Raw genomic sequence first — 22441 nt, 5'->3', positions numbered from 1 at the left:
GAAAAAAAGAAAAAAAAAAATCCCCCCCCCCAATTTTTTGAACCCCCTTATGATTCATCACCCCAAAACTCAATCCCAGCCTTCCCTTTGTGGTATGGTACATTGCAGTACAATTTCAGAGAGATCCATACACTTGAACACAAGTTATTGTCTGGAAACTAGAAAAAATGCTTATTTTTGGCCCTTTTTTGGCCCCCAATTCCTAAACGTTTCGGGCAATTACCCCAAAACTCAATTCCAGCTTTCCCTTTGTGATATGGAACCTTGTAGTACAATTTCAGAAATATCCAAACACTTACACACAAGTTATTGTCATGAAACTAGAAAAATGCTTGTTTTTTGCCCCCTTTTTGGCCCCTAATTCCCAAAAATTTTGAGGCAATTACCCCCAAAATCAATTACAGCCTTCCCTCTGTGATATGGAACCTTGTGGTACAATGTCAGAGAGATCCATACACTAACACACAAGTTATGTCTGGAAGTTACAAAAATGCTTATTTTTGGCCCCTTTTTGGCCCCTAATTCCATTACTGTTGGTACCATAACCCCCAAAATCAATCCCAACCTTCCTTTTGTGGTATTGAACCTTGTGGTAAAATTTCATAGAGATCCATTCACTTAAACTAAAGTTAGAGTGCGAAAACCAATGTGTCTTCGGACGACGCCGGACGACGCCAGACGACGACATACCAATATACGACCACAAAAATTTTTTTGCGGTCGTATAAAAACAACATGTAGATAACCTTAGCCAAGTTTGTCGATTTCCCCACACCATTTACTCCACAAAATGTAACAACATATGGACGTCCTTTTTGTTTACATTCCATAGCGTCTCTAAGGATGTCAATACGTCTCTTTGGTTCCAAGATATGAACACAGGAGTCCTGTAAAGTCTGTTTAACTGTATTTGCAGTTGCTAAAATATAAAGAAATTACCAGAAATATTATTATTCTATACAATAGTCTACAACTGATATATCAATTCTAATCGATCTTGGACCTGAATAACAGATATTAAACCAAATATATCTTTACATATATCTGCACCTTTATCCAAAATCATTTTGTCAGCTGTTGATATTTCAAATATGATGAGAAGAGGATTTACATGAATCAAAATAACTGGGAAATAATATATATCAAAGGAAATGTGCTTTTATTGCCGTTCTATATTTTGATATGGATCTCAGACTATCTTAGCCATGGAGAATTTTGATAATCTCATTATGTGTTATTTACTTGTCTTCAAGAAATTTGCTCACAAAGTACCTTAATTTAAAAAAAAAATTGTTTCAGGCATTGAATCAGTATCATTAGCTTGAAAGTCCCCATCATGGAACTAGAGTTCTCATACCATATAGTTAGATTAAAAGGCTCCCCTAGTGGTGACTTAAGGATGTAGTTATGTCAGGTTTAGAAATTTTTGTCAGATGTTCATACTCCTTGGGTTTATTGCTAACATACAGGGTAAAATATTTTGCACCATATCACCCACTTTTCTTTTCATAGAAGACTTCAATAGCTCATAAAAGGTCATTACCAAAAGTTAAGAAGATTCTAGATTTCTTTTCTAACAAATCTAAGACCCATATTATGCCAATGCTAAATATAACGTAAAAATCTGAGTCAGCCTTTTCCGCATTTTTTTTATAATCAAATATCTCAGAAAGTAGTTCCATAACCTATCAATATTTTGAGCTTATTTTGTTCCTTAACTAATGCTCTTCTGATTTTAAGTATCAATTTTGAATTCCAGATCTTTTTAATTTCACCTGACTACATCCTTCAACAAGATCCCTTCTTGATTAAATGCTAACATAAGGATCCTTTCAATTTGTCTTGAGAATACTTTATATTCCCCGTTTACTTAATCAATTAAATGTACAATTTATTAGTATCTTCTTTTTGGCAGTAAACTATTTATAATTGAAAGTCAACACATAACATAAGTTAAACAGATAATCAGATTTTCTGCATACTTTAAGTATCAGCAGTAAGTCACAATTAGAAGTATAGGTCACAATATGAACCTTTTTGATAATTGAGCGCTGATGAAAATCTGATTTTATATTCACTGGCTTTGATTTGAGCAGTTTTCATGATCGAACAATATCTTTTCCTTCTTTGACTAATAGCTGAGTAGGTAATATAGACACAGGGAACACTAATAATGGGAATTAACTTCTCTTCTTAGGAAAAGAGCCAAGCCTTCATATTATTAAGGGGGAAAATGTATATGGTTCTTAACATATTTACATTATTGTTTAAACCATATTTATGCAAATCTTACTTGAAAAGGTTCCCAAAACTTTTCCTTCCAACTTAGCAGCCACAGAATCACACAATTTAGCAGAAATATCTGCAGCAACATTTTTTCCTGAAAAAAAAAATAAACATAAGAAATGTATTTTCTGATTAATAATATACTACTGCATATTTTACGTTTCATAGCAACTTCATTATGTTTATCAATAAGGAATGAAACTTAACATAAAATTCAATGTTAAGAAGTATTATAGAGTGGTTTATCATTTTATATTTATACTACATTTAAGCAGTTTTTGTTTCCCAGTGTACCTTTTTTGTACTATGTAGATATTGCTAAATATTATGTAAAATGGCAATCTGAAATATCAACTTTAACAGTAATTATTTACAATTTATATTCATAATTCAAAATGATTAAGGATATGTTTCACAAGTACTAAATCACATATTTACCAATGATGTGCTCTTTCATCTTTTCTAAAGCAGGTTGTAAATCTTCTTTGGTCAATGTCTTTGATCCAACAAGGTTCTTAAACATACTGAACATTCCACTTCCTTTCTTAGATTTGCCACTTAAAAAATAAAATGGAGATGTGAATTGAACTCAAATGAGTTTGTTATTTTTCAATACTGTAAATTCATAAATTATTGTGTGCATTTATTATTGCGATTTCTGAAGATTAAAACTAGAGGCTCTAAAGAGCCTGTGTCGCTCACCTTGGTCTATGTGCATATTAAACAAAGGACACAGATGGATTCATGACAAAATTGTGTTTTGGTGATGGTGATGTGTTTGTAGATCTTACTTTACTGAACATTCTTGCTGCTTACAATTATCTCTATCTATAATGAACTTGGCCCAGAAGTTACAGTGGAAAATATTTTGTAAAAACATTTGTAAAAGATTACAAAAATTTACGAAAAATGGTTAAAAATTGACTATAAAGGGCAATAACTCCTTAAGGGGTCAACTGACCATTTTGTAGATCTTACTTTGCTGAACATTATTGCTGTTTACAGTTTATCTCTATCTATAATAATATTCAAGATAATAACCAAAAACGGCAAAATTTCCTTAAAATTACCAATTCAGGGGCAGCAACCCAACAACAGGTTGTCAGATTCATCTGAAAATTTCAGGGCAGATAGATCTTGACCTGATAAACAATTTTACCCCATGTCAGATTTGCTCTAAATGCTTTGGTTTTAGAGATATAAGCCAAAATCTACATTTTACCCCTATGTTCTATTTTTAGCCATGGCGGCCATCTTGGTTGGTTGGCCGGGTCACCGGACACATTTTTTAAACTAGATACCCCAATGATGATTGAGGCCAAGTTTGGTTTAATTTGGCCAAGTAGTTTCAGAGGAGAAGACTCTTGTAAAAGTTAACGACGACGGACGACAAGTGATGAGAAAAGCTCACTTGGCCCTTTGGGCCAGGTGAGCTAAAAAAATGTAAGTTTAGTTATTGCAATTTCAGGAAAAGCTACATACAGATATATGTATTTAATATCAGAATGTGATTTCTTATTATTGCGATACTCAAGTAGTCGCATTATTCTCATTAATAAAAACCTCCCAATAATTTCTGAATTCACAGTATATAAAATGTTCAATAAATCTTGTTTACCACTAATTCATTCGAATGTGTACAAAATTAAGGCTTCCTTATTTGTTAGATGAACCACCTTTGTCTGTTGTTACCTGGGTTGCCAATGGCGGAAGAAGGTCTACTTACGGCTCCACTCACTCCGTCAAAAAGACCTTGAGTAGAATACTTTCACCAATCTTGGCCTCTATGAAAGGGAATGTTTAATATTTGATTTGCATCTTGATAAGGTTGAGTTGTAGCATGTAATCAATTTTTACATCTGCTGTGCAGCCACTTTCTGTTTGCCTATAGTTTGAAATGTTTTCCCTTAGATTTTTTACCTCTTGACCGTCTCCTGTACTCCTTTCTCTTCTTCTTCTTCATCTTCACTTTCTTCTTCATCTAAATCTCTCAAACCTCCTTTCATCTGTCCTACCCATTGTTGCTTAAAAAACAACATGAAATTATTTTGTTTATCTTCCAAAAGCATTAAAAGAGCCATATAGGACTTATTTTCATAAAGATAAGAGCTGAGTATAACAGTTTGAACAATAGTGCATAGAATTTCTGTTCTAAAAGATTGAAATTTTATGGATCTTGACAACATTTTCTGAAATCTTCAGAAAGTTTTCAAAGAAAAATCCTAGGCTTTTATCCTTATTAAAAGCCAGATCTTCATCTGCTTGAATAATTTATGAAAAGAAAGGACAAGGGATTATACGAGCTATTTTTGGCCTCATTAAATCAGGGTTCTCATTTTCGTGGGTTTCATAAGTACACATGAATCACAAATTTAAATGTTCAACTAATTACAAATTTTCCATTGGCTTGTATGCAGACATTGACAAACCACAAAATCAAATATCTATAAATAGTGACACTAACCAAATTTGTACTTGATCTGTGTTTTGTGGTAATAAGTATTGTGTATAAGTTTCATAACATTTGGTTCAGGCAAACTTAAGTTAGAGAATGGAAACGAAAAAATTCAGCAATTTTTCCGTTTGTAAAGAGGCACAACTCTAGAACAGTAAAAGTGACACCTTCAAAATTTAAACTTGATCTGTGTTTTGTGGTTATAAGCATTGTGTATAAGTTTTATAACATTTAGTTGAGGCTAACTTAAGTTAGAGAATAGAAACGTAAAATTCAGCAATTTTTCCATTTGTAAAGGGGCATAACTCTAGAACGGTTAAAGTGACGCCACCAAAATTCATACTTGATCTGTGTTTGTGGTAATGAGCATTGTGTATAAGTTTCATAACATTTGATAGAGGCAAACTAAAGTTAGAGAACGGAAACCAACTTTTGGACGTACGTACGGACAGACTGATGGCAGGGGCATAAATGTCTAAGATATTTTCAGAGTCCAAAGCCCATAATTTCGGCAAAAATCAGCAGAGTGACACCAAACGTAAACTTGATCTGTAACTCATCATAGTAGACTCTCATTCCACAAATCAGCTCAATACGTTAAGGAGTTTAGAAAAAAAGTCTGTATAACTGTTATTTTCAAAAAAAATTTCAGGCCAAAGCCTGTAATTTTGGCAAAAATCAGTAGTGGAACCATATGTAAACTCGATCTGTGACTCATCATAGTAGACTCACATACTAAAAATCCCTTAATATGTGAAGGCGTTTGAAAAAAAGTCTGTATAACTGTTCGTTGCAGAATGACAGATAATGGTAAAACTATATGGCCCAACCACTTTGTAGCAGGGCCATAAAAAATAAATATTCATAGGTTTGTAATGTATACATGCGTTCCTCCTATTCCATGCCTATAAATTGTTAAGACTCTTACTTCTTCAGCAGACGGTGTTCCATGTTTCTCTTCCATACTTCCATTAATAGTGGCATCCCCTGATCCATTCAGAGAACTATAATCAAGAGCCACTGCATCTTTATTAGTTCCTCCCATTTCCCATTTAGTAGCTTGTTTTCCCTTCTTCTTGGGAGTTTCTGCTTTTGGACTGGCACTGGCTCTGAAGGGGAAAGATTATAACAAATTTAAATTACATACATTCTGAAATATTAGTGTTCACAAATTAAAAATCATATTGATTGTGAGCACTGAAGGGTAAAGATTTCCTTTCATCAGAAAAGGTGAATTTAAAATAAAACATTGAATGTGTATTTAGTTGGGCAAATTATAAATTTTGATTGGAGTTATCTTCCTTTGTACATTTGTAGTTAAACCAAATTTTATAACAGATTCATACACAATGCATACCTTGTGAAATTTTGAACACAAACGTTTTCTTGACAAGTATAATTATTCAAATACACATCATATTGTAACTTGAATATCTGAATATAACATATAATTAATAAATTGCATTTCATTGATTGGATAGGATTTAAAGAATGTACACCTCACTGCACTTTTTGGTTTATAAACTATCTCTTGGAAGATATAGATATCAAGCCAGTACCATAAGGTACCAGTCTTGTATTACAACTCCAGTTTCTGGTGCATGTCAAAACATGGAGCGAAATAAAATAGTCCATTTTTTTCTAAAAAAAATTCTGGACTCAAATGTTTTCTGTTTGATTAAAATTTTATGCTGAATTGGATTTAAAAAAAAAATATTGCATCTTTTTGGGGATATCATGTTTACTGTAAGTAGTGCTGCCTAGTAAAAACACACAGGCACTTGTCTCAGAAAAAAAATCCTATATACCTTAATATAACACCAAGGTACTTAACTCGCATTTTTGAAAAAATGTAACCCGGTCATAAAATTCCATTATATTTCGATTTCTCGGTTGTCAACCCCACTAAAACTTGTTATGCCTTAAATCTAAATTGATTTATCTTCACAATGTTGTATAACAAGCCTACCTTTGTTGTCGGAATCATCTGTAGCAGGCCTACCCAAGTATTCAACCGTAACTATTTCGTCTACCAACAACCGATTGAAAATATAAGACTTGCAGTAAATGAATAATTATAAAAAGTATTAAAAAAAAAACCTGCTAGTTTTTGTCTGAATAGAACTTATCATCCAGATAATAAATTTGTAAAAGATTCCGTGAAAAAAAATTTAACAAGTGTTATTTGAGGTATGTCTAAGGAGTTAGGAGTTTCTATTTTTAGGCTCAAATTTTCCCATTCCATCAATGAAATTCAGACTCTCTCTGCACTTTACATATGGTTACAAGAGCGCAATTATTTGTTTACATTTTACCAGCAATTTTTTTACCCCAAGATGGTACTCAGAATAGAATCCTATACGGCTTCTGATTGGATGATACAGGATTGGAATTACATTTAATCGAAAGCTTATCCAATTAGGTTTAAAAATTGCAGAAAATAATATTTACATTTTACGAAGTATAGAAAATATCAGCCATTTCTGCATTAAAAATATGCCTTTTTCATTAAGCGAAAAAAATAGACGATCTTTTTCAACTGCATTTTAAGTCAATTTCTGCCGCATGACCCTATATATTTTTTTGGTTGTAATGCAACACTGGCATTTCTAGTAACAGGAACTGCAATCCGTTTTTCCCTAGTTTGTGTAGTCTTTGAGAAAAAAAATACGGAACACCAGTGGTACCCTATGGAAAATGCATTACGAATAATTGCGCTCTTGTGACTATATGAAATGACGTAAGATCAGATAACTCTGAGAAAAATTTAATTTTAGCAATAGACCTTCCCATAAAATTTGACCAATCGGAAACCGAGATATATAAAGAGAGTAGAAAGAGACCTTTTACTGCGAGCCTTATATTTCCAATCTTCCAATCTAGTGTTGGTAGACAAAATAATTACGGTTGACATAGATAAAGCCTAAATCAATGGAAATGTGTACAATATAGCAGTTGCCCTATTCATAAAGTCAGCTATTATAACTAACGTTTTAACAGGTTTCTTTCCAGACATCTTAGCAAACATCTTTTCTCTATTTTTCTGTATAGTTAGTTCGTCCATTTCGCCCAAGACTGCAGTGGTCTGTTCAGTTTTCTTCACAGTTTCTTTAACAACTTGTTCTAAAATATTCAAAAGCATTCAAAAATCCAACAATTTTCAGAATAACAATAATTCTAATATTGAACAACCAAACATCTTGGTGAAGATAGACTCTAAATACACATCTCTCAAAAACAAAATTAAAATATAGACCTCCAACACATTTGAAATTAGATTTAAGTTTTACCATATGTTTAGATTAATAAACACAGTATCAAATAAGAAGACTTTCTATGTCGTCTATAGACTATCAAGTTTCTCCAGTAGATGTAGCAGTGGGCTAACAGATTTTGAAAAAAATTTAACAAGATTACTGGAACAAAATAAAAGCATATGAATTTTCATTTTAAACATAGTGCTCAACATTGCTCAAGGCAAAAAAAAAAATTGGGGAATGTGCCAATGGGACACAGATGATGCCCCCACTTGCATATCTAATAAAGTTATAAAGGGAAATAACTGAAGAATGGTAAAAGTGACGCTACCCAATTTGTACTTGATCTGAGTTTTGTGGTAATAAGTATTGTGTATAAGTGTCATAACATTTGGTTGAGCCAAACTAAAGTTAGAGAACAGAATTGAAAAATTCAACAATTTTTATGTTTATAAAGGGACATAACTCAAGAACAGTAGGAGTGACACCACCCAATTTCAAACTTGATCTGTATTATGTGGTAATAAGCATTGTGTATAAGTTTCATAATATTTGGTTGAAGCAAACTAAAGTTAGAGACGGGAATTGAAAAATTCAGCAATTTTTATGTTTATAAAGGGGCATAATTTAAGAATGGTAAAAGTGACGCCACCCATTTTCAAACTCTATCTGTGTTTTTTGGTAATAAGCATTGTGTATAAGTTTCATAACATTTGGTTGAGGCAAACTAGAGTTAGAGAACGGAAACCAGCTTTGGGATGTACGTACGGATGGATGGACATATACGTCAGACATACAGACGGACAAGGGTAAAACTTAATGCCCCCTCCGCTGCGGCGGGGGTATAAAAAACCAGCAAGATGATAATCTCTAATTAAAAACTGGAGAGAATCATAAAATTAGCTTTCCCTTTTCTTGCCTTTAATAAATTTGTGATTACAATAACAAATTATATAAAGCAGTAAACTTAATCTTTATCATTTGAAGGAAAACATTTCATTTCTTAATGGCACTTCTAACAAGAGTCAAGAGATTGGACATTTTTTTGCAATGTGTACTGGCTGAGTGAAAAAAAGACTAGAAACATACAAATAGTCCCTTTTCATCTTTTCTCTCATAAGATATCCATTGAGCATTATTTTTCCACAAAAAATCAAATTTTACTTCTGAATAATAAACTTTTTTAAAATTGAAACAAGAATGTGTCCATAGTACATGGATGCCCCACTCGCACTATCATTTTCTACGTTCAGTGGACCGTGAAATTGGGGTCAAAACTCTTATTTGGCATTTAAATTAGAAAGATCATATCATAGGGAACATGTGTACTAAGTTTCAAGTTGATTGGACTTCAATTTCCTCAAAAACTACCTTGACCAAAAACTTTAACCTGAAGCGGGACAGATGAACAGACGGACGGACGCACAGACCGAAAAACAAAAAGCCCCTAGATGGGGCATAAAAATATTTTCATGATAAATTCTTCAAATTAACAAAATTGTATTTCCTTGCTGTAAATATTATAGCATCACAATTTGCGACTTCATATTGAGGGCTAAAATATGGAAACCATTTAATTTCTTCCAATCAAAATAAATTAACAATACAGGTGGTTTTCCTGTTTATTTTTTGCATGGTCTTAAAAAGAGAATACATACATGTAACTCACAAATGTATTTATATATACCTTTGACTGGTTTATTTTCCTTTCCTTTAGCTGGTTTCTTTTCTTCTTTTTTGTTTTCTATCATTGATGACACAGTCTTCTTAGATTTTACAGATTCATCAAATGTTTTCATTTTCCTAAAAAAAATAAATAAACTTTGTTTAATTATTGGTTTATAACTTCATGACATTTGACATGTAATGTCTTTTGACTTCCAAGAAACTAATAATAATGTGCAGTGTTAAACTATAGTACTGTAGATTTGTTATTCTTCCTGGGTTCTCATTTTCATGGATTTCATGGGTATACGTAAACAATGAATTAAAGGGTCAACAAAATTCAAATTTCCTTTTAGCTTGTATGCAGAGATTGTCATAACCACAAAATTAAGTCTCCACGAAAAAACATCTATTCCTCCATCCAGTTGGTATACATGAATATAAATGAATCCAACGTTTTCAAACTTGGCAAATACATGAATAAAATGTACATAGATAGTTCAGTAATAGTTTATTCCTGTTGTAAGTAACATTTTAACTGATACCCTAAACCATTACAATGGAAAGAGAATGAAGACTATTTAAAATATTTATATTGGCATGGACTATAGAGTCAGAAAAATTAAGTAATTAAAACTTTTATAGGAACACATTTTTGGAATTTTCAAAACTATAAATTTCCAACATGAATATAGCAAGAGTGCACATGCTAAAATGTCTTGCCTGTTTTACTTATCCATTTGTTATCATTAAATTTATGTTGAAAGTCTGTAACATGAAGGTTTTAATACAAGTATCACATAAACTTAACATTATCAATGTTCTATGATAATGAGGTCATGGTCAGATGAACCAGGCCAGAAAGACATGTATACACCTTACAATCATTCCATACACCAAATATAGTTGACCTGTTGCTTATAGCATCTGATAAACTGATAAACTGGCAAAATTACGAAAAAATGTATAATTGACCAATGAACCATGATAATGAGGTTAAGGACAATGGACATATGACAGACGGAAACTTTGTTACATAAGGTATCTGCATACAAGATATGAAGAATCCAGGTCTTGTGCCTTCTGAAATATAAAGCTTTAAACAAATAATTTACATTGCCGCCGCCACCAGATAGTAATACCTATGTCTCGCATACTGCGACTTTTGTCATAGGCGAGACATAAATCAGGATATGTTGTATGATTGCCAATGAGACAACTATCCATCAAAGTTCAAATGAAGTGGATGTAAGCAATTATAGGCAACCATACGGCTTTCTACAATGAGAAAAACCCATACCATATAGTCGGCTATAAAAGGCCCTGACATGAAAAATATGAAACAATTCAATTGAGAAAACTAACAGCCTCATTTATAACAAAACAAATTTGACAGACACAAACCAACTACAACCACTGAACTACATGCTCCTGACTAGGGACAGGCACATATAGAATGTGGCAAGGTTAAATGAATGTCCTTTTAGACAAAAATGATTATTCAGCTTCAAATGTCGCATTGGTCTAAATTTTGAATTCTCTATAAACATATACATGACATATTGAAATCTAATATTATAAAAGTAAAAAAAAAACAAAGGATATTATCCCTTAACTAGATAATAAACTGTTATTAGATATTTGTCTATTCTGTGTACACTTAATACAGTTTTAACAATTCCTGAAAAGTATGTATGATCAGAATAGGATTACAATAAATTTAAAATAGATTATAATGCCACAACAAGTCAACAGCTAATACATCTATGAATAAGATTGAATGTGAAACAGTGGTTATGGCTTTTGTTCAGTGTATAGTGTAAAAGAAATAATAGAAAAGAGGTGTGTGTACTGTAGAAAGGCTTGTATAGTCCGCGGTTTTATTCTCCAAAATTGGACCTTCCAGACGGGGTGCGGACTATCATGACTATAGAGTACAATAAGCAGGAAATAAGAGAAAAATTTCAATTTCATGGGCGAGGTGGTTTGTTTACGTTCCGCCATCTTTGTTATTAAAATTGTAGAGGGCGCTCTTATCATTTTTCAAACTAATAATTTTAACTCATCCATATTAATAAGTTATTTCTATTCAATATCAAATTAATACTAATAAATATAAAAACTAAACCTTTCATTACAAATTTCTCGTTTCTTTTCAATGCATTGGTTGAAATAAACTGGTATCTGCTTGATTGAAACGATACAAACATAGTGAAAAAGACAACCGTAAACCAGCTTAGAATTTGTAAACTACAAAACGTAATCGGTTATTGTTCGTTCCGTTTTGGTGTTTCATACTGACTAATATGGTTTGTATTAGCTTAAGACCCTTCAAACATTAATGTGATAGATATATTAAAGACTGTTTTACAAAAGGATGGAACTGTTTTACTTTCAAAGTCGTATTATAGTGATATCTGTTATGTACAGAATTCGACTCTCACCGGTTAATTTCTTCTTTTACACATGCTTTTTAAACTTCCTGTTTAAACATACACAAGTTTCTAAATTGTTTTTTAAGTGAATTAAACTTATTTTAACAATCATGAAGCGTTCTAGAATCATTTACAAGCAGTTTCAGCTTCTGTTTGATGATGGAAAACAGGTTTTTCCAAGAAAATACCGCAAACGACTGCACAGGATTTGAAATTACAGGAGTTTCATTAGACCTTTTCTAACAGTTACAAAAAGTTTTTTTACCTAAAATTTCGTGGGGAGAAGGGGGTGCGGACTATGTACCAGTGCGAACTATACAAGCCTTTCTACGGTAGATATCTTTGTGTTTTAATTATTTAGTATGAGTCTTCAAGACGATATACTGCTCTGCTATGAATATTCAGGATCATCTTTATTGTCATGATTATATATATAAATAAGGATCTCTGCTTATGAATATTCAGTATATCTGCTATAAATATCTAGATTCATCTGCTAATACTTACTTCTGAGACTTGGCTATGGCTCTACTTTCTTCTTCATTGAATCTCAAAATCTCATCAAATGATCCCTTAAAATTAAAGGTGCCACACGCTAAACCATCAGTAAGACAATCCTTGTACTTATTTCTGAATTCCATCTGTATGTCTGTCAAGAATTTATCTATGTAAGACAGCTGTAATATCTTTTGATAAGCCACCTAAATTAAAAAAAAAACACAAGTGAGTGTTAACTTCATGCAGTCTCTCATAAATACTTGTGGATGTCTCTTCATCTGTTTTTTTCTATAAAGATTTTTTGTTGATTGGTCTTTCATTCTGACTCATGAATTCTCTCTGAATTGAACTAATGCTAGACTCCAGATGATTTAGAGCATGTCATAAATTGTACTTTGTTAATGTTAATGGTTGTTTGTCTATTGCTAGACAACTTGTACATGTATGTCTATTGTCTGACCATCCAGTGACTTGTATAGTTCTATTTTTTGTCAATTTTTGGTGAATTATTTTGTCTCAGACTTCAATATTTACCAGGTTCCTGTTTCATAGACAAAGTACTAGTTATCCTGTACGTTACTGATTTATTTATTTTTTTGTTTTTTTTCTATGTATCTTTCCTTACTCCTCTTATTGAGATTAAAAAGCAGATCTTGAGTGCCAAGAAAAGTAATTTAACTATCACACGTTCATATTCAGTCAGGAACCACAATGATTGTCTTTGGTTATATCTTAATGTCTTTGTCCTTCAGGAATTTGTCATTTATGGCAGGTCTTTTAAAGTCCTTGAATTTATTTAAGTTTTCTAGACTCTGGGCAATTCAGTTTTTTAAGCTGTACGGACACTTGTCTATTGTTATTGATATGTTAACCTACACATATATTTGTTTGTCTGATTTGACTCATACTTCACTTCACATCTCATTGATATATGTAATAATAATACTTACCACAAAAACCAATTCAAATTCATTATCAAGCTTATACTTCAACTGTAAAGCTTCATGTGTAAATGTATTATTCCCAGTTCTTTCCTGAAAATAGAATTAGTAATTGTAAAATAAACAGAAGACATGGTTATTGAATTCAGCCTATTCAGGAGCCATAGTAAACAGAAACAAATACTTATTATAAGTCATGAACATTTATCACACTTATGAGTTTCAAATATGTAAAATGAAATTTTTACATGTTGTCATGTAAGTTCTATATATATTTCTACAAGCTTATCTTCCATATGATGAAACATACATTAAATAAAGAAAATAAGGTTGCTAGAAATGTTTCATTGCAAGCTTTGTCATAAGCATGCAATTTTTGTAAAACATGTTACAATTAATATAAGTAATGTGTAGTGTTTTATATAGGAGGTTTTTTTGCGTGGTATGGCGCCCTGCCCCTTTTCCATCGTATTTTATAAGGCCCCGCTGTAATTTAAGATTGATTCTGCGATTCATCTTTAAATAAGACCATTTTGAGGTATTTTGGACAAAATCTCTATTTTAAAGGCCAACATTTTATTTAATTTCGTTATGTGTGAACATTTTGAAGCAACAGAGTACAAATATATTTCTGATTGAATCTAAAAAGTACAACATTGACTTTGTACATGTACCTCTGTGAATTTAAAATGTAGACAATTTAAAAGGAAATTAACCAGGTGATAGTTAAGTGTTATAATTTTATGATGCACGGGGACGAAGAATTTACCTAAGCAATTAGCAGTTTGTTTATATTTCATTTTAAGTATGACCACTTTCACTATTCAGTCGGTCAAGACTAACTAAAATTCCGAGAATAGCTGATATAGTACCAAAAATCAACACAGATTCAATAAAAAAAAAAAAACAAACTAAGAATTGGATGGAAATAAATGGGGAATGTGTCAGATCATCAGTGAGATGATGTCCCCACTTGTATACAATGTTATAAAGGGACATAACTCAAGAACGGAAAAAGAGACCCATATTTGTACTTGATCTGAGTTTTCTGATAATAAGCATTTTGTATAAGTTTCACAACATTTGGTAGAGGCAAACTTAAGTAAGAGAACGGAAACAATAAAATCAGCAATTTTTCCATTTGTAAAGGGGCTTAGCTCTAGAGCAGTAGACGTGACGCCACCGAAATTCAAACTCAATCTGTGCTTTGAGGTAATAAGCATTATGTATAAGTTTCATAACATTTGGTTGAGTCAAACTAAAGTTAGAGAACAGAAACCACAAATTCAGTAATTTTTCCATTTGTAAAGGGGCATAGCTCTAGAACGGTTAATGTGACTCCACCAAATTCAAACTTGATATGTGTTTTGTGGTTCTAAGCATTGTGTATAAGTTTCACAACATTTGGTTGAGGCAAACTTAAGTGAACGGAAACGAAAAATTTAGCAATTTTTCCAATTTTAAAGGGTATAACTATAGAACGGTTAAAGTGACACCACCAAAATTTAAACTTGATCTGTGTTTTGTGGTAATAAGCATTGTGTATAAGTTTCATAACATTTGGTTGAGCCAAACTAAAGTCATGAAAGTTAGAAAACGGAAACGAAAAATTTAGCAATTTTTCCATTGGTAAAGGAGCATAACTCTAGGACGGTAAAACTTGATCTGTGTTCTGTGGTAATAAGCATTGTGTATAAGTTTCATAACATTTGGTTGAGACAAACTAAAGTTGAACTAAAATAAAAAATGTAGCAATTTTTCCATTTGTAAAGGGGCATAACTCTAGAACAGTAAAAAATATGCCACCAAAATTCAAACTTGATCTGTGTCTTGTGGTAATAATTATTGTGTATAAGTTTAATAACATTTGGTTAAGGAAAACTAAAGTAAGAGAACGGAAACCAATTTTGGGACATACGGACGTACATACAGACGGACAAGGGTAAAACTTAATGCCCCCTCCATAACGGCGGGGGCATAAAAAAAGCATGAATGGCCTTAAAAGTTTGGTATAGTTATGGGCCTCGTTAATTGGCGGTTTGATTGTTATAAACATGTCAGATCCAAAAGGTATTTAGTGCAGCTAAAAACATGAAAAAGCAATACATATGCTCTTAGTCATGCATGTCTTGACACTTTCACAACACATCCTTAGACAATCAATTATGGAGAGGTCTTACATAGTCTTTGCCAATTCAATTTATTTGAATAAAATACTGTTTAAACTAGACAATCAGCTGGGATCCAGTATTATAGTTTATAACTAGAGTTATTGATTAAATTAATAACCTAAAATAAATATCTTTTGATTCTTTAATTAGTACAAATAAATCTGTAAATATGAAAAATTTCAATTTAATCCCTACCCATAATGGTGCCTTTATATATATATATGTACAAATTATCTATGTAAAGGGTGCTCTAAGTGTAGTCCTCCACACAAAGGGTGCCCTTAAAGTGTAGCCAATCGTGCTAAGAGTGTCCTCTGATAAAAAAATTACCCGGCCCTTTCCAAAAGCTGCAGGAAACACTAGATTTGTGATAAAGTGGTACAAGCTTGTAGTTATTCTTTAGTTTGTTTGGATTCCTTACCTGTTATATTCTTACCAGGGACAAAGATTACCTCAATAATTGTGGTCACTACAAAATCACGGCAGCACCATTCAATTTTTTGGGATACTACGATAATTTGTAAATAAAGGGACTAAGTGGAAGTATATTTGGATAGGCTCTCTAACAATATTTTCGATACCACATCTTTCACTAATACTTGATATCCTACAGAATACAAGACAACTTGCCCCAATTTTCTACCAACTCAACCCACTTAGTATTGAAAAGGAGTTGAGCCACGCTATACTTAGACTACCAACTCGACCCAAAAAATGAAAAGAAGTCACATTTGCCTTTCAATCATTGACTGCTTGATTAATTAGTCTTAATACATACAGAATAGTTATCAATCCATTAATTGCTATAAACACAAATTGTCAAAATTGCTGTTAAATTTGAATCCTAAATTTGTTATGATTACATACATGTACATGATATATCTCATTTTGATATAATAAACTGGTTTCTTTTCCATTATTATGCAAGTATGTAAGCTTTCTTTACATTGCTACATCAAATACAGTACTGTTTTCTATTATCAAAAGTGAAAAAAAGAAATTATTTCTTAAACAAGCATTCTGTGAGCATTGCATGGCAATACATAGTCCACTACCGGTTACAAATTCATTGTGATGGAACGAAATTCTAACTTGATCTATAACTTGTCATGGTGTAAATTATATAAAAATATCAAGTCAAAATCTTCAAGCACGATGAAAATAACTGATGAAAACTGATTATTTAAGTGAATTTTTTCTATGTCCAAAGACCATAACTCTGCACAAAATTATCAGACAGGAACAAAATTCCAAATTGATCTGTAACTTTTCATGATGAAACTATATACTAATTATCAAATCAATATCTTCAAGAATGACAAACAGACCTACCACTAAATTCTTCAAACAATTTACCAAAGAAAAGGAAAAAAATTTGTAAGGGTTCCGCGGAACCCAGTGTCTCGCCTACTTTTTCTGTTAATCGCAGGCTCAACAAAAATGAGGAAGTAAATCAATAAAAATATTCCTCTTGATACTATCTTTTGATTGAAAGAAGGTTCTGTCCAAGTTTGGTAAAAATCCAGGATAGTTTATGAATCTGATAAATGTTTAAAAACTTTTAACTGCAGACTGAATGTAATGTTAACTGGAAGAAAACAAAATTTCCTTCTAGATACTAGCATTTGATCATAAACAAGCTTCTGTCCAAGTTTGGTACAAATCCAAAATAGAATAAGAAAGTTATTACAATTTTAAAAACTTTAACCACAGAGTGAATATGTTGTTTCCTGGCAGAAAATCTAAGTCCATTTAAAAGTATAATACGAAAAAAATGGATTTATTTTTTTACAAAATTTCCTTCTAGATAATAGCTTTTGATCATAAACAAGCTTCTGAACAGAAATCTACTAATTAATAAGTATTTCATCAAAAATTTAATTCTAGGGAAAGGGCTTTAACTGAACAAAGAAAAAAGCTAAAATCCTGAAAATTGAACTTGACCTGTTACTTGTCATGATAAATCAATAAACCAAATATCAAATCAATATCTTCAAGCAGAAGAAAAAAGTCTGGAAAATTGATTTGCCAGACTGACAGATGGACAGACAGACGGAGTGCAAACCTAATGACCCCTTCGACTTCGTCGGTAAGGGACTAAATAAATACCACAATTACAATTAATACATGGTTAATTTTTTTGCCAAGTCTTATTTTAGAATGAAAGTTGGGCAATTGTGTGATTAAACTCTTTTTCGCAAGTAGAGCGAGTTGGCAGGCCTTTATTCAGTGGGATTTAACTTTTTTTCATTAGGGTTTTCTACCTATAGAAGCACAAGTAGATCAAAAGCACTGATATTATTTAATAATATATGTCAGTCAGGGATATAACTCTATAGGGTTATTACAGAAAATAACTTATATGTGTTATTACAGATACTTTTATGAGTTGTCTACTCTTTAATCCTTAAATATTTTTATTTTTAGTGTGCTCTAGGGAACTCTTGAAACTTTGCGCAGAAACTAAATGCATAGCCTTGATAACTAACTATTAGTTTAGATTAATACATTTTTCATTAACCATGGTAAATCAATGAGACAAGGCTTTTAAGTGATTAACTTAGCTGTAATAACAAGGCTTAGTTATTAAAGGCATGAAACTTATTAAATGAGACACTTGGGATTTACTGGGAAGCTTGTGCAGAACCTCATTACATGCTCTGATCATTATTTCTTACAATAAATTAAAATGCATTGTAATTGAGCATGATCTATGTCTGAGCAAATGCTTTGAAGTGATGTAGAGAAGCTATAATAACAGCCTTTCGTTATTACAGGCATATTTGTTCTGTAATAACATAGGTGTGATATGCATGATGGGCAAACTATGAACTGTTATATCTTTCTATACTTAAGTATACATAAAGACAGTAGCAATATCAATAGAACTTGTACACATTTTAACAAAACTAATGATGTATATTGTCCCTTTGAAACATGTAACATACATATGTTATCACAGTTCTTTGATTTTTTTGTCCACAATAACAAGCGTATGTTATTTTTCTCTAATAACCCTATAGAGTTATATCCTTGACTGTATGTAGGCAAGACAAATCAAATTAATTTTAAAAAAAAAGAGTGGCTATTAGACAATATCTGTAAAAGATCGATCTAGTAAGAGTAGGTTTATTGCAATTAAGAAAATGATATATAAATATCGACTGTCATCTCCGTTACAACTTCTTAACTGTACACCCAAAAAATTAGAATGGAAAAGAACTGTTTAAACTGCTATAATTACATATTGGACAGAAGTAATAGTTACAACCGTGTGCCATCTCAATATAGAAGCATACAATCCTGGAAAATAATACCATCTATTGGATATAAATACCAAAAATTCGTAAGGGTTCCACGGAACCCAGTGTCTCGCCTACTTTTGCTGTTAATCACAGGCTAAAAAAAAATGAGAAAAAAAATTAATAAAAATATTCCTCTCTATACTATCTTTTGATTGTAAGTAGCTTCTGTCCAAGTTTGGTAAAAATCCAGGATAGTTTATGAATCTAATAAATGTTTTAAAAACTTAAACTGCAGACTGTATGTAATGTTAACTGGAAGAAAAACTAAGTCCATTTATAAGTAAAATACGGAAAAAATGGAACAAAATTTTAACAAAATTTCCTTCTAGAATCTAGCTTTTAATCATAAACAAGCTTCTGTCCAAGTTTGGTACAAATTCAGGATAGTTTAAGAAAGTTGTTAAAATTTTAAAAACTTTAACCACAGAGTGAATGTAATGTTAACTGGCAGAAAAACTAAGTCCATTTATAAGTAAAATACGGAAAAATGGAATTTTTTTTTTACAAAATTTACTTCTGGATACTATCTTATGATCATAAACAAGCTTCTTTCCAAGTTTGCTACAAATCCAGGATAGTTTAAGAAAGTTGTTAAAATTTTAAAAACTTTAACCACAGAGTGAATGTAATGTTAACTGGCAGAAAAACTAAGTCCATTTATAAGTAAAATACGGAAAAAATGGATTTTTTTTTACAAAATTTACTTTTGAATATTATCTTATGATCATAAACAAGCTTCTGTCCAAGTTTGGTAGACATCCAGGATAGTTTAAGAAAGTTATTAAAATTTCAAAAACTTTAACCACAGAGTGAATATTTGTGGACGCCGCCGTCGACGCTGACGGAATGTAGGATCGCTATGTCTCGCTTTTTCGACAAAAATGATCATAGGGAAACGACGAGACTAGCAATTAAACTGAAATTAGTAACCAGTACCTATACATTAAAAAAATAAGTGGATTAAATATACACAAAATGAAACACCAACTTGCAAACTATGCAATCAGGACGATGAGACTCTTTAATTTGTTGCTTCGTATTGGACTATCAGATTTTAGAACCTATCAGAAGAAAATATATTCACTAGATTGATGAAATTGTTAACTTGATATCTGAGAAAAAATTTACATCATTATCCTGTCATGATAAAATTCAAGTAATTCTGGACTGCTCGGTACTTTATCCAGATAAAAAGATAATTGTGATAATACCCTCAAATTAGATGGAATGAGCAGGCAAATTTCATATGCGTTCCATATAGCAAGATACCGATCCTGGGACATTAACAATAAATGAGGTTAATTCAGTGATATGTGATAGGTTGATATATGGAACATTGATCATGTTGATATTCCTGTATTGCGGTGATTTTTCAAGAATATACCTATAACCATGGTAATATAATTATTAAGTTCAGGCCATAATCTTGCCGGCGAAATGACGATTTAAGTCGCCAAAGAATTTTGAAAATCCCTAAATCTCGCCGGCCGACTGACTCATAGCGAAGTCAAATCGCTATCAAAATCGGTAAAAGGGAGACAACTTGTGATTGACAAGTCTCACAGGTAAAAAAAAATGGCGGCTGACAAGGAAAATCGAGATTTTCGAAACGACCCAGGACTAATACTGTAAACGATCAAATTAAATAAATACAACGGCGACTTTGAACATCCTCGGATATAACTTTCAAAACTGTTCAAACGAAAAACTGACCGTCTGTTTAAGTTATCGTTTTTCATGATTTTCATCTGAGGATGTTGCGTAATCACTCAGCTGATTTGTTTTATTATTATTACCTACACGAGTCGATCAATTTTATTATTCGGTAGGTAAAGGGTGTGAATTAACGGTAGGTATTTTATATTCATTGAATAAAAATTGAAATATATAAGGTAGAAAGACAGCTGATGGATAATGTGATTGCAAACGTACGACACTCGACCAGATAATTTGTGATCCGCAGTGGATTTTTTCTCATGACCACTTCGTTGATATGGATGATATTTAAAAAAAAAATGATAGAAATTAGCTCTTTATCGGATAATTAACTGGAGATTGAAAGATATTTTCATTTATAGACTTGCAATCTTTAACGATAATCTCAAATTACTACAACTAACATAAATGTCATGGACATTCAATAATATTTTACAAAACAATGACAAGTGGTGATATAAATTAAATTCCCAGTCATGTGAAATTCATCATATTTTTCTGGAGTTTTAAAAATAAATTGAGGCAGATGCACATTAATTTAATGCATCATAATCTTGATAATATTACTAGGCTACTCCCTCATGTCCCAATCAACAAATTTTATTCAGAACACATTATGGTATCAATAAATAAATAACAACTATATATTGTCTAAACCTTTTTATTAAGAACTTTCTATATATACATTGTGTACAATAACATATGAAAAAACTGCAAGTACATCTTTTATTGAATATAAAACAATTTCCTTAGTGATAAGCTTGAAAACACGATGCAACCGAAACGGTAATGGAATCTCGCTTCTCCAAGAAGTTGACCACTTCTCCCTTCTCTCTCATGGAAGGAGAAGTCACTTCTCCCTCTTCAAAATCCTAGATTAGGCCCTGAAGTTATGGTGTAGGATTTAAATAATTCAGATATTGATAACTACTCTAGATGAGGTTGTCCGAAGTGGACAGAAAAACATTTCCTGGGAAGGTAATTAGTGGGGCTAGTTGACAATCCTAAGATCAGCGGGATGTAACCCCTATTTATTAGTGGAAGAGTTGGTGTAAAGCGGGATGAGTTGGTGTAAAGTTGGACAAGTTGGTGTTAAGTGGGCAAGTTGGTGAAAAAAAAGGGGGGGGGGGGTGGTCGGGGGCGAATTGTCTTGCTTCCATCCTATCATTCGCACATTGTCATTGAGTTTCTATTAAAAGTTAAATCACCTAATATAATAATATTATTATCTGTTACATTATCTGATACATTTTCAAAATGGTCAAGTGATGCGAAAGGTGTATAATTTATGGGGTCTTAAAAAAATATACAACCAAGAATAAACGAAAATGCAATCATTTGAAATTTTCCATATGTTTACATCCCACGTCACGTGTAGGTATTTACCGTTACTTTTTCTGTATTTTTCTCACCTGAAGTATTACAGTCTTTATTAGAGAGTTAACTGCTGGTGTAAACAGTTGAGATGTTCCCTGAAAGCACCAAAGAACAATCCCACCTTTACTGAATATCGTAAAAAAGTCTAACATCTTGAAAGTCTCTCAAATGTGTCTCAACGACCGCCGGAAATAGAATTTACCGAAAACTATCGAAAATCATCGGGGAATCCCGATTCTATTTTCTCGAAAAGACTGCGCGATAAAAAAATGTTGTAAGATAAAGGTCTTTTTAATTTTGTAATTGATGTAAATTATAAATGTATCACCTTTGTT

At 32.1% G+C, this 22441-nt stretch overlaps 1 protein-coding gene across 1 annotated transcript in view; it reads right to left on the bottom strand.

Moving 5' to 3' along the window:
- LOC127700701 (signal recognition particle receptor subunit alpha-like) overlaps nucleotides 1-22318 on the bottom strand; it is a 33763-nt gene extending 11445 nt beyond the window's left edge. Inside the window, exons 1-10 of the mRNA XM_052204296.1 lie at nucleotides 22142-22318; nucleotides 13547-13630; nucleotides 12606-12799; nucleotides 9686-9801; nucleotides 7732-7864; nucleotides 5670-5850; nucleotides 4207-4310; nucleotides 2725-2843; nucleotides 2294-2380; nucleotides 747-919 (exon numbers count right to left, since the gene is read on the bottom strand). Of these exons, the coding sequence (XP_052060256.1) occupies nucleotides 747-919; nucleotides 2294-2380; nucleotides 2725-2843; nucleotides 4207-4310; nucleotides 5670-5850; nucleotides 7732-7864; nucleotides 9686-9801; nucleotides 12606-12799; nucleotides 13547-13630; nucleotides 22142-22258 (1308 nt within the window). The 5' untranslated portion in view covers nucleotides 22259-22318. The remainder of the gene's footprint in view (nucleotides 1-746; nucleotides 920-2293; nucleotides 2381-2724; nucleotides 2844-4206; nucleotides 4311-5669; nucleotides 5851-7731; nucleotides 7865-9685; nucleotides 9802-12605; nucleotides 12800-13546; nucleotides 13631-22141) is intronic.
- Nucleotides 22319-22441: the final 123 nt, after the last annotated feature.

Source organism: Mytilus californianus, unplaced genomic scaffold, assembly GCF_021869535.1.
Source record: "Mytilus californianus isolate M0D057914Y unplaced genomic scaffold, xbMytCali1.0.p SCAF_5, whole genome shotgun sequence".
NCBI classification, from domain to species: Eukaryota; Metazoa; Mollusca; class Bivalvia; order Mytilida; family Mytilidae; genus Mytilus; species Mytilus californianus.
Note: the sequence above shows the minus strand (reverse complement) of the source record. Positions and strands in the feature narration are given on the sequence as shown.